Source organism: Centruroides sculpturatus, unplaced genomic scaffold (genome assembly GCF_000671375.1).
Source record: "Centruroides sculpturatus isolate CEXI.00-Female unplaced genomic scaffold, Cexi_2.0 scaffold78, whole genome shotgun sequence".
NCBI lineage: Eukaryota > Metazoa > Arthropoda > Arachnida > Scorpiones > Buthidae > Centruroides > Centruroides sculpturatus.
Genome location: NW_019384629.1, coordinates 431,250 through 442,603, shown reverse-complemented (window position 1 = coordinate 442,603; position 11,354 = coordinate 431,250). Strand labels below are relative to the sequence as shown.

General features: G+C 24.6%; 1 protein-coding gene across 1 annotated transcript; it reads right to left on the bottom strand.

Moving 5' to 3' along the window:
- Positions 1-1,554: 1,554 nt before the first annotated feature.
- Positions 1,555-6,703, bottom strand: LOC111625698 (myosin light chain alkali-like). The gene is made up of 6 exons (XM_023368912.1): positions 6,574-6,703; positions 6,181-6,208; positions 2,849-2,989; positions 2,563-2,730; positions 2,101-2,187; positions 1,555-2,017 (listed from the first exon to the last, which is right to left on the bottom strand). Exons 1-6 carry the CDS (start codon positions 6,574-6,576, stop codon positions 1,962-1,964), a joined length of 483 nt encoding a protein of 160 aa, XP_023224680.1. The 5' UTR covers positions 6,577-6,703; the 3' UTR covers positions 1,555-1,961.
- Positions 6,704-11,354: the final 4,651 nt, after the last annotated feature.

The window sequence follows — 11,354 nt, the reverse complement described above, 5'->3', positions numbered from 1 at the left end:
GATTCGGAATGAAAAAAAATTCTATGACAGTTTTCAAATCTTAAAAAAACATTTCATTAATAGTATCTTTTAAAAGAATACTAAGGCAGTAATTATTATTTGTTTAATTAAATGGATGTGACACGATACATTGATATATAATGAACATTCTTTTCTTCTCCAAAAATTGTAAAAATAATTGCTAAAAATTTTTCAGAAACTTCTTTTCTAACAGAAGCAATCATTATCTTATTACGTGATAAAATCATTGAATGAGTTACGTTGTTTAATAATATGTCAGAATTCTCTGTTATTTTGTCTCATTGTGTCTTTTATAATGCCAATTATTCTTGTCCAAGATCATTGAACATGTATAGCCCTTCCACTGATCAGGCAATAATCTACTCAATAATCTTCAGCAATAAATATATGAAACAGAATTTCTACATGCCTAATTAGGCATGTAGAAATCCTGTTTAATCTCTTGTAACAAATATTAGCTATTTTTCTATTAATATATTAATCAATTTTTTTCTTCTCTTCTCGCTTTTCTTTTTTAGTCGTTTCTCATCTGAAATAAGCATTAATTTATTAGAGACATATATAATATAGAACGACAATTCAACTTATGCTTCTTCAAAAGTCTCTTCGTTACGATAAGTTGCAATCTCTTAGTTCTTATTCTTATTTATGTATTTACTCATTTTTTAACAGGGATACAAACTATTTCATTTTCCAATTGTCTTTCTTCACATTTTAAACATCGCTTTTATTTTTATATTAAACATCGCAATCATTTAAATCTAAATATTTTTAAAAACTTATAGACAACTGGTTTTTTAATATCTGAAAGTAATTTTTTCACTTTCTTTAACTCAGCTAAAACATTTTAAAGCTTATAATTTGAATGCGTGTTTTCTTTTAACTGAATTCCGAATTTTTTTCTTTGCAAATTTGTTTGGTCTGAATGCCATTTCGGCATTTTTGATTGACAAAAAATGTCTTCCAACGATTTTAACTTTGGCAATTTACATTACAAATAGAAAAAAAACGTTAAAAATAAAACTAAGATTTATTTTTCTTTGAGGATTATAGATTCTTGTTAAAAAATCAATTGATAAAATTTGCTTTATAAATTTAGTGTAAAAACTTGTAATAGTAATTCTTCAATCTGCCAGATTAGAATTTCTTCACTCGATTCATTAATTCATTTAATACTTTTGTAATAAACACATCTGTAAGGAAACATCCTAAACTTTTCTACAGATACAGTATAATTTTTCAATTAATATCATTATATTTTACTTTAGTAAAGTCTAATTTTGATTAATTTTTCTATAAAACCAAAATATTTAAGTTTACATTTAAATATAGGCCAAATGTATTTCGATTAATATGCGTAGTTTAAAATCCTATAAGAACAATTCTGTTTTTCATATTTTATTAAAAAATTTCTCTAATAAAAAATTCCAGCAATTTATTTACTTAAAATATTCATTTCGTTTACTTACGCGAAAACATTTGCTTATTGTACAGTACATCACGCAAACCACACAATCACTGACAAACATGAAATATGCTTCAATTTATTTTATTTCTATTCAAGTGTTTTAAGATATCAAAGAAGTTTATATTGCAACATTAACTCATTTAATATTCTTGCAATATAAACTTTGTTAGTTTTACTTAGTATTGTTTTAAATAATTACTTTTCAATTTCTCTTTTTTTTTCAGCTAATGAATTTGTAAATTAAGGAAACGTTTAAAAGACTATTTATTATTTATTTTGATAAGTTTACAACAATTTAGGCAAATCTTGTAATCCGTAGCAACAATTCAGAAGTATTTTTGATGACGGCATTGAATTATTTAAGATGTCTTCTCAATGCATGTTTTTCATCATGTTTGGCGATTCCTGCAAAGTTTAATCATTTAAAACCAGTTGTACGGATTTCAAGATTGGAAGGATGATGGCTCGACGCTTACTTTTCTTCTGGTGGTGCAGGGTATGGTCCATTAAGTACTCCTTTGAGGAATGCTAGAGAAATTATTCACATCGACATTATAAAATTGTAATGTTATTTTAAATGTTAATTATTTTATAAAATTCGAAATTATTACGTTCGTAATGGATGTAACCGTCTTCATCTTCTTCGCCTGCATGGCTCTTCAGAACATCCTCAATAGTGTCGTCAGTCATTCTTTCTCCTAAATTATAAAATTTTTTAATGTAATTAAGTAATTTAAATTAATTTGTAATATATTTTAATTACTACAAAATATACTATTTCATGTATACGTCACATACAGGCACGTTCAAAATACGTGTTTTATATACCTTACATTTATTACTAATATTAATTCTTTAATTTTATTATATTTATCTATTTACCAAAAGTTATTTACATACCAAAATACTAAGAAACTAAATGAAATTCCAGATGTATGTTGATAAATTTTTTATGCAATAAATTCATGCGTTAAATTTTAGTATTGGTTTATTAGTTAATTACAGTTTGCATTACATTATATATTATATAATACATTATATAATCATTATATTTATAATTATTATTATATTACCTAGAGATACTAATACATGGGCCAATTCTGCCATAAGCATTGTGCCATTTTCCAATTTATCGTAAACCTTGAATCCTTCCAGAAAGTCAGCTAGGGTACCGAAATCCTTATCTTTTTTAGCTTGACTGTAGGCTGGTAAAAATTCTTCAAAGGTCATCTTTTTCTCGCCTTCAAAAAATCATTGAATAAGGCCACAGTATTTTAAACAATGCAAAGTTAAATTGATAAATCTTTAAATATAATAAATATTGTATAAATATAAATAAATATTGATAATTATTCTTACCTGGCTTTTTCGTACCCCCTAAGCTTTCAATAAGTTGTTCAGTTGGTCTGAGATTCAAAGAGCGGATGCAATCACCCAAATTGACAGCATCAATCTTGCCCTCGCCATTGAAATCATAGATCTCAAAATGATCTCTGGCTTCTAAAACGGTGAAGAAAATTATTTTTATAAACATTTCTTGCATTAATTTACAAACTTGTCTACAAAACATAAAAAAATATAATTTAATACCATATGAATATACAGTATTTATGAATATACAGTACGCGTAACAGTTTCTGGTATGATTTGTTGATAATAATATAAAGCATTTCCCATATTATCAAATTTCATTTAGGTAAAGTCAAAGTAACGTGATTATTACGAACAGCTTCAATATATTATTTTCTCATTTTTTATTTCTTATTAGTTCCTTAATTAATCAAAAATTTCATATCTATTGCAGTTTCTTATAGCAAATTTAATAATGTTTACAACAAATAATAAATACTGACCTATGGATACAGTAGTATAATTAAAATTTATTACCACTATCGTTAAGTTCAATTGAGTTTATAATTTAAATCCCTTTTTAATGTTTAAAATGTTTTATAGACGGCATTGTTTTTGCATTATTATAAAAGAAATTAATTGTATATGCTGAAAGGCATAAAAGCTACTAAACATTTAAAAGCATTTTTTTGCTTTTTTAAACTGTTACTCGGTAAAATTTAATAAAACTGCTTTTTTAAAAGTTTTTCTCCTATAAAAGCATGTTAGAATTCGACCTTAAAGACGAGGCGAGTCTTAGAATCGGAAGACAATAAAAAAAAAAAAATTAAATGAAAGACTAAAACAGTAACGGTACCTAAATGTGAATTTAATTGTGAAATGATACGTGAGTTTGAATTATGTTAAGATAGTTAAATTTCTTTCCAAACAATCGTAATAGACTTTACATCCAGTCTTACATATTTTTATCATATTCTTTTACATTCTCTAATCATCAGCAGAAGTAAGCGTATATTATCTGTAAGTGGCCTACTTTTTTTTAGAATGTTGTAACGAAAGGAAAGAGAATGTTCATCTAGTTTCAATTTAGCTTTTCTCCAAAGGGATGACCTAGAAATCTATTATGTTTTATATACGAGATAATTTTAAAAATGTATCGATAATATTCTTTCAAACCAAAGTAAGTTATTTGACATATAAAAAAGCTTAAAAAGGTTTCTCACTAAATAACAAAAATACATCATTTTATGATTACAAATAATAAGTATTTGTATTAAAACGCCAAATATTAATTATTTGACTATTGAATTTTATTTATTAAGATATGAAAGCAAACGAAATAAGAGTTACAACTAAAATAAAGAACAAAAGATTTTCGAAACGATGTCTTTCTACGGGGATTTTTGTATTTAGTGATAAGAACTGTGAGTACAATCCAGGAAGATCTAAAAACACGAATTCTATATTTGTTCGAATACGTCATTCATTTGTTACATAGCATTGCTATATCTGATGACCGCCTTTTTCTTTACGTTTTCTTATAATACTTTAATTTATATACTATTTTATATAAATTACTTCATAAATAAAGTTGTAACTAGAGCTTTTTTACGTCATAAATAAATATTCATCGGTTTCCAAAACTATACAGAAAATGACATCGTCTTTTATAAAATTTTTATTCTGTAGATTTTCCTATGCTTCATGCGAAATACATTTCAATAATACCAATTAAAATTTATGGTAATAAAATGCTACTCATTTATAAATATTGCATTAAATTTGAGATTTCAAAAAAATATCCGAACAGAAAAAAAATGAAACTAATATCTTGTTAATATTAGTTTATTTATTAATCAAAAACTGTGTTAAATTACTCGTACCACACACTTTTTATCTGTAAATTTATTTTCTACAAAAAAAAAATATCGTATTTTTAGTTTTTATAATAATTTTTTTCTTATTTTTCAGCTTCATTCTTTGCTTGACGAGTTGCATTTTCGGTTATTTTTATTCAACTCAACTTCATCTACTATTCATAATTAAAAAGACAAATTTGCTGCTTTTATATTTTTATTACAAAACTTTATCTGATAATAAATATAAATTTCAAAAATTTCCCTATTAATTTTTGCAGAATTCTATTTTTTTTAAAGTAAATTATTTTAATTTATCTTCTTTAAAATTTTATTTTAAAATAAAATTTTAAAGAAGATAAATTAAAATAATTTACTTTAAAAAAAATAGAATTCTGCAAAAATTAATAGGGAAATTTTTGAAATTTATATTTATTATCAGATAAAGTTTTGTAATAAAAATATAAAAGCAGCAAATTTGTCTTTTTAATTATGAATAGTAGATGAAGTTGAGTTGAATAAAAATAACCGAAAATGCAACTCGTCAAGCAAAGAATGAAGCTGAAAAATAAGAAAAAAATTATTATAAAAACTAAAAATACGATATTTTTTTTTTTGTAGAAAATAAATTTACAGATAAAAAGTGTGTGGTACGAGTAATTTAACACAGTTTTTGATTAATAAATAAACTAATATTAACAAGATATTAGTTTCATTTTTTTTCTGTTCGGATATTTTTTTGAAATCTCAAATTTAATGCAATATTTATAAATGAGTAGCATTTTATTACCATAAATTTTAATTGGTATTATTGAAATGTATTTCGCATGAANATCTCGCCAACCAAATTTGGCACATCTTATGTATAAGGTTACTCCATTCTCCCAAAATAGTTTTTAATGGACATTCATAGACTAAAGAAAGAGGATTCTCTACGTCATGTTGGATATTCCATTTCATTTTTTTTTCTTTTCTCTTTTTACTTTTCTAGGATTAACTTTTGTGAAAATTTCAATAACTCCTGTCTTAATTTTGCCATTAAATTTATAATTTATAATAAAATCTAATTTATACTAATTTATAATTTATACCGTTCACGTGTTTTCGTATACTAAAACATTTTCGACTGTAATTTTTTTTTGTTTTTAAATTAAAATGAAAACTAATTCTATATAAAAATAAAATTAGTCACATATTTAACATTTAAATTAAAATGCTGAAAATATAGGCCTGAAAGATTCCAGTTATGAGTGAAATTTCACAAGAAATCCGTTTTATTTTCATAGAATTTGAAATGAAATCAACAAAAATATAATAAAAGATAACTTCTGAATATATTCTTCTACAGAAATTTAAGCAGACTTGAAAATAGTAAAAATAATCCTTATATTGATTTACAATTATACTACTGTCGCCATCTATTTACTTAAAAACATACTATAATAATAATAATAATAATAATAATAATAATAATAATAATCTTACCTTCAACTTGAACAGGTGTCAGATCGGCCTATAAGAAAATTAAAGCTAAAATTAATTTTAAAATCTTCTGTATCACTTAATCTATTTTAAATATTAAAATAATAAAGGATTTTAAATAAACGCGATAAAATTGTTAAATATGAATCATAAGAAACCTAAAATTTGTGGCTGAATAAAATCCTAACATTAAATACCGAAAAATAAAATAAGAATCTAATTTCAATTTCTTCGGTTGAAACTTTTCATTCATTTTACTGAACGAAACGCAGTTTAGATCTCTCCTTCTTTTAATTATTTAACAGTAATTTGCAATACAATAAATTATTTGGTGCAGAATATATAACGGAATAAAGGCAATTTCAATTAAAGATAAAATATAATTTCTAAACTCACCATCTCTCCTTCTTGAATTTAGGGATGAACAGAGGACAATGATGCTATCTGTTGCTCTGTGAATTTCAGAGTAAAGTGGGATTCTGGCCAGACCTCGTTTATACAATTTTCTCTATCTTCTTCAACAATGTATTTTACCATTGGTTTCTTTAACACACGTGATAATGACGCAAAAAAGATCACATTAGCTCTTCCTTCTACGTTTATTCAAGTTTCAAAGATAAAGGGCCTTATTATTCTTTCAATTTAAGTTGTGTAAAATAAGGAAAAGGTAATAATGTCAAAATTCATTTTATGATCGTTTCTCAATTTTCTATAAAAATTTATGAGTATATTTTTCTCATAAATTAACAAAAAATATATTTTAAATTTGAAAATAAAACTCTTGCAATTAAAGGGGAAAAACACATCGCATTGATTTCGATCTTATTTAAAATAGTAGAAATTAATAATATTTTAAAACATTTTTATATGTTATAAATATATTTTTAAAATGAATTATGTCATACTTAAGATATATTCGATTTAAATGCAAAATGATGAAATTCATGCATTCTTAAAACTTTACGCGAATTTCTTTTGTTCATGTTTGGATATCAGCCAAGAATTTAACAAAGTTAGAAAGCAGTCAACCAATAGAGATAGTTCTTTATAATGCATTGTTTCTGTGATGACCAGAAATAGACTAACAGACATCCTTATAAGAAAAACAAATGTGTCAAGTCCCCGTACATCGCTCCAGGAGTAATTAGAGAACTTTAAAGACGAATATCAAAGATAAGACTTTGATTCAGAAAATATTGAAATGAAGAGGTAAAAAATTTCCAAAAGCATTCAAATTTGATCATATCATAGCAAATATCTTCCTATTTTAATAGAAAAATATTTTACCAATTAAATTGTATGCCAATTAAAATCCTATTTAAAATCGACATTCATTATTAACGTATTAAATTTTAAAAATAACATTCGCTTCGTTAATTAAGTTATTTTTACAAAAAATTAATAAACTAAATTATGTTTTAAGTCCTTTTTTAAGCAATCTAAATTGTTCGATACATTTTATAATTATTATAGAATTAATTAATGTGCAGATTTAATATGACTACTAACAATAAAACCTGGCTAAAATCCAATGTAACCTTGAACCTTCAACAACGATGGATATTTAAAAAATAAACAGAATCATACGATTTCACTAATTTAGCAGTTTATCTATTCGTTGAAATCAAATGAGGAATATAATATTTTAATAATTAGCTAAGAAAACTATCATTGCATAGGCCTACTGAGAAGTAAAATTGATAACCAATTACTAAGTATGAATTGTTCTAAGTAAGCTAGATACGCCTTTTATCCTTTATATTTTTAATATTTTAAAGACGGAGCATAGAAATCTGAAAGTTGATTGGTAATTTATTCTCTTCGGTAAACCAATCATATGGAGGAAGGTGTGACGATTTGTATGGAAGCGTAGGTGGTTACACGTCCAAAATAAAATAATCCATTAGAAACGAAAATTGAGTAGTGGGCGTGTAAGATAAATTTAACTATTAATAGTAATTATTCTTTTGGCCATTTATCAAATAACTGTTGAATGATTATTAACAATTTGTAATCGAATATAACTATATTTAACGAATAATTTTTTCAAAACTACAGTTTTATAAATTTTCTCATTTATAAGCTCAGAAAAATTAATTTTCCTAAACTTATAAACGATCTTAAATTTTAAAATTAAGTTACTATATTAATTCTCAAAGAACGTAATGTATTAATATTGATTTTAATTTTATAAAATCAATAGTAGACAACGCATAAAAACTAAAACGTAGAACGTACTGCTCCTTTGCTTTGATAGTGACACAATAAAAAAAGACTGAATTTGCTTTTTTTTGCATAAGTAAACTCTTAAGGTACAGTACTTTTATCGTGTAAAATGGCATATTTCTACCTCCATTGGATGCCCAACACAGATCATACATGTGTTATCAACTCGTATTCAACTGTTAGTCAATTAGAATTTTTAAATGCTTCCCTTGTAAAGTTAACATTTTTAAAATTATGTCACTATCAAAGCAAAGCAGCGATATGCATTGAATACATAAACGTTAGCCTTATACTGTTATGTGTACAGTACTGTACTTCTTACTTTTCTAAATGCCATGTAAAAAAATTTATATGGCATTCATTTGAAGTAGGCCTACAGTATAAATTCATGCTAGTTCACAATAGTACTTTTTTATTTTCCGCTTTAAATTATACACTATAATATGGTCATTAAATCCCATTGTAATAAATTCTGCAATAACTAATAAAAAGTAAAATATCTGAAAATTCCTTATTAAATATAAAATTAGTATTGTCAAATATCTTGACATTTAATCTGTCAACTATCGTATTTTATAAATTTTTCTAATAATCGAACCTAAAATTTTCATCCTCTTCATAAGATTATGTAAAACTTCATTTAAAATTTCATTTTTTTAAATATCATATAAAATGAAAATATAATAGCAGAAAAAATTTTAAAGGATGGCAGTAAAATGTAATTTCAATATATTTCAACAAAATTTTTATAATTTTATAATAATTGTGTAGTTTTACATTAATTTGATTCAGATGATCTGGGATTAAGTGATGTCATTAATGATAATACCGAATTCTAAGCACTCGTATTGAATACTTTTATTACTAACCGAAATAATAATTAAACTAACGAATTCGCTTGCTGACAAATTATTAATATGCATCAACTGAAATAACGATTCCAGTATTCACTACTAGGCCTATATGCAACCATTTTTGGTGTTTTTTTAAGCCAGCCTCAACAACAAAATTACATTATGGTAATAAAGTTTTGCATCCTCGCCTAGCCTTTTTGTATATAAGAATTTCATTTCGCATGAATTACTATTTAAAAATCTTTATCGTTAAAGCAATTTCTTGGGAACAAATTAAAACTATTAATATACATGCAAGGTCTAAAATGACTATTCTATTTTAACAAATATGTCCATAATAACTTTATAAAAATTGAAATTTATGTTTTATTTATCATATAAGTATATTTGTCACTGTTTTGAATTACAAACAATCAACATTTATTTCTTACATTTACATTCGTTATTACTGAAAAGGATATTTATTATAATTTTTTATTACTTTTAATTTTATATTATAATTTTTAATATTATTTTAAAGTATAGTTACTGTTCTATTTTTATATAAATATTTTAATTATATTTAAAATGTACAGTACATAAAATAATATACTGTAATTATAATTTTAATCAATCAATAGTTTATTCAGCATTATTTCCTACATATTTAACGTTTAATTTCAAAAAAGTATTTAAATTAAGGTTTTAACATCTACTGAACCCTCATGAACGATTATTATTTTTGCAAAATGTTAACACAGTTTAAAGAAATAAAGACTGTGAGAGAGACTTGAATTATATTTTTATTTTCTAAATTATAAAACTTTTTATAGTTATACTTCTGGCCAAGCAAAATGCAACACCATGAAGGAAGCTTCCATTGTTTACAATATCTATAGTCCATCATGGTGTTGAATTTACTTGGCCATATGATACGGTTTAGAAATTCTTGTTTCTCAATACTTTTATAGAAAGTAATGTAAATAAACATGTCGTATAAATATCTTTGTGAAATTCCAAAGAATGATTTGAATACCGCAGATTTATAGCAGCAGTACACAAACTATGACCTGCAACACAATTTATTCTGGTTCGTGAAGATATCTGAGCATTAATGATAAATGATCTAAAACACCAGCTTTATAAATTCTTGATATATTTTATATGCTAATTTACTTTTAATTTAAATTAAAGAAAATAATGCTTTATATCCTTTTACATATATCGAAGGAGACACACTTTTTTCAATAAATACTTTTTATATATAGTAGAGTTCCTAGTAACTTATCCAAGCCCCAATTTTCCGATCCGCAACTGTAATTGAAACACCACGTTTCTTATATTGTAATTCGTTTAAAACGATAACACGTATTACAGAATGATTTGTTTCAGTTATTTTTTTTTATCATTTAATGTATTAATAAGTATTCACATTAAAATATAACTTCAATAATACACATTTTTATTCTCAAAACTATTGTGCAACTGATATAAATGATGTAAAAATTATTGTTTTTATATATGATAAAAATCAATAAGATGTAAAAAGTGATATCAGATATAAATCTGTAATATTTGTAATTTTTAATCCTAAATGATTGTGGTCGTCCGTTTTATCCGAGTTTTCGGTTATCCGAGATAGCATCGGTCCACATTATCTCGGATAATCGGAGTTATACTGTACAGTACTTGAAATATATGATTTGCCAACCTACCACTTATGTGCAATTTGGATCATAGACCAAAAGTACTGGACACTACTGATCTTAAGTATACGTTACTGTATAAGGAAAATTATCAATCGAAAATTTTTTTACAGAAAATTTATAAGAAATAAGTTTTTAAATAAGCTTAGAAAAAAAAGCAGATTAAAAAATTTTAAATTAATATTAATAGCCACAGCCTATACACTACTGAATAATTTAAATTAATTCATATAGAAAAATGTAAATTTGTAGTATATNAATTACTTTCTTTTTTTTGCATTTTTCGATGTTTCGAAGAGTTCTAAGACTAAAAATGTAAAAATCTGGTGTGCCATTTTTTGCCGGATCACCATACTTTTCCTCTGTATAATAGCCAGGAAAGTAAAAAGAAACGTGTTTTAATTTTAAATTT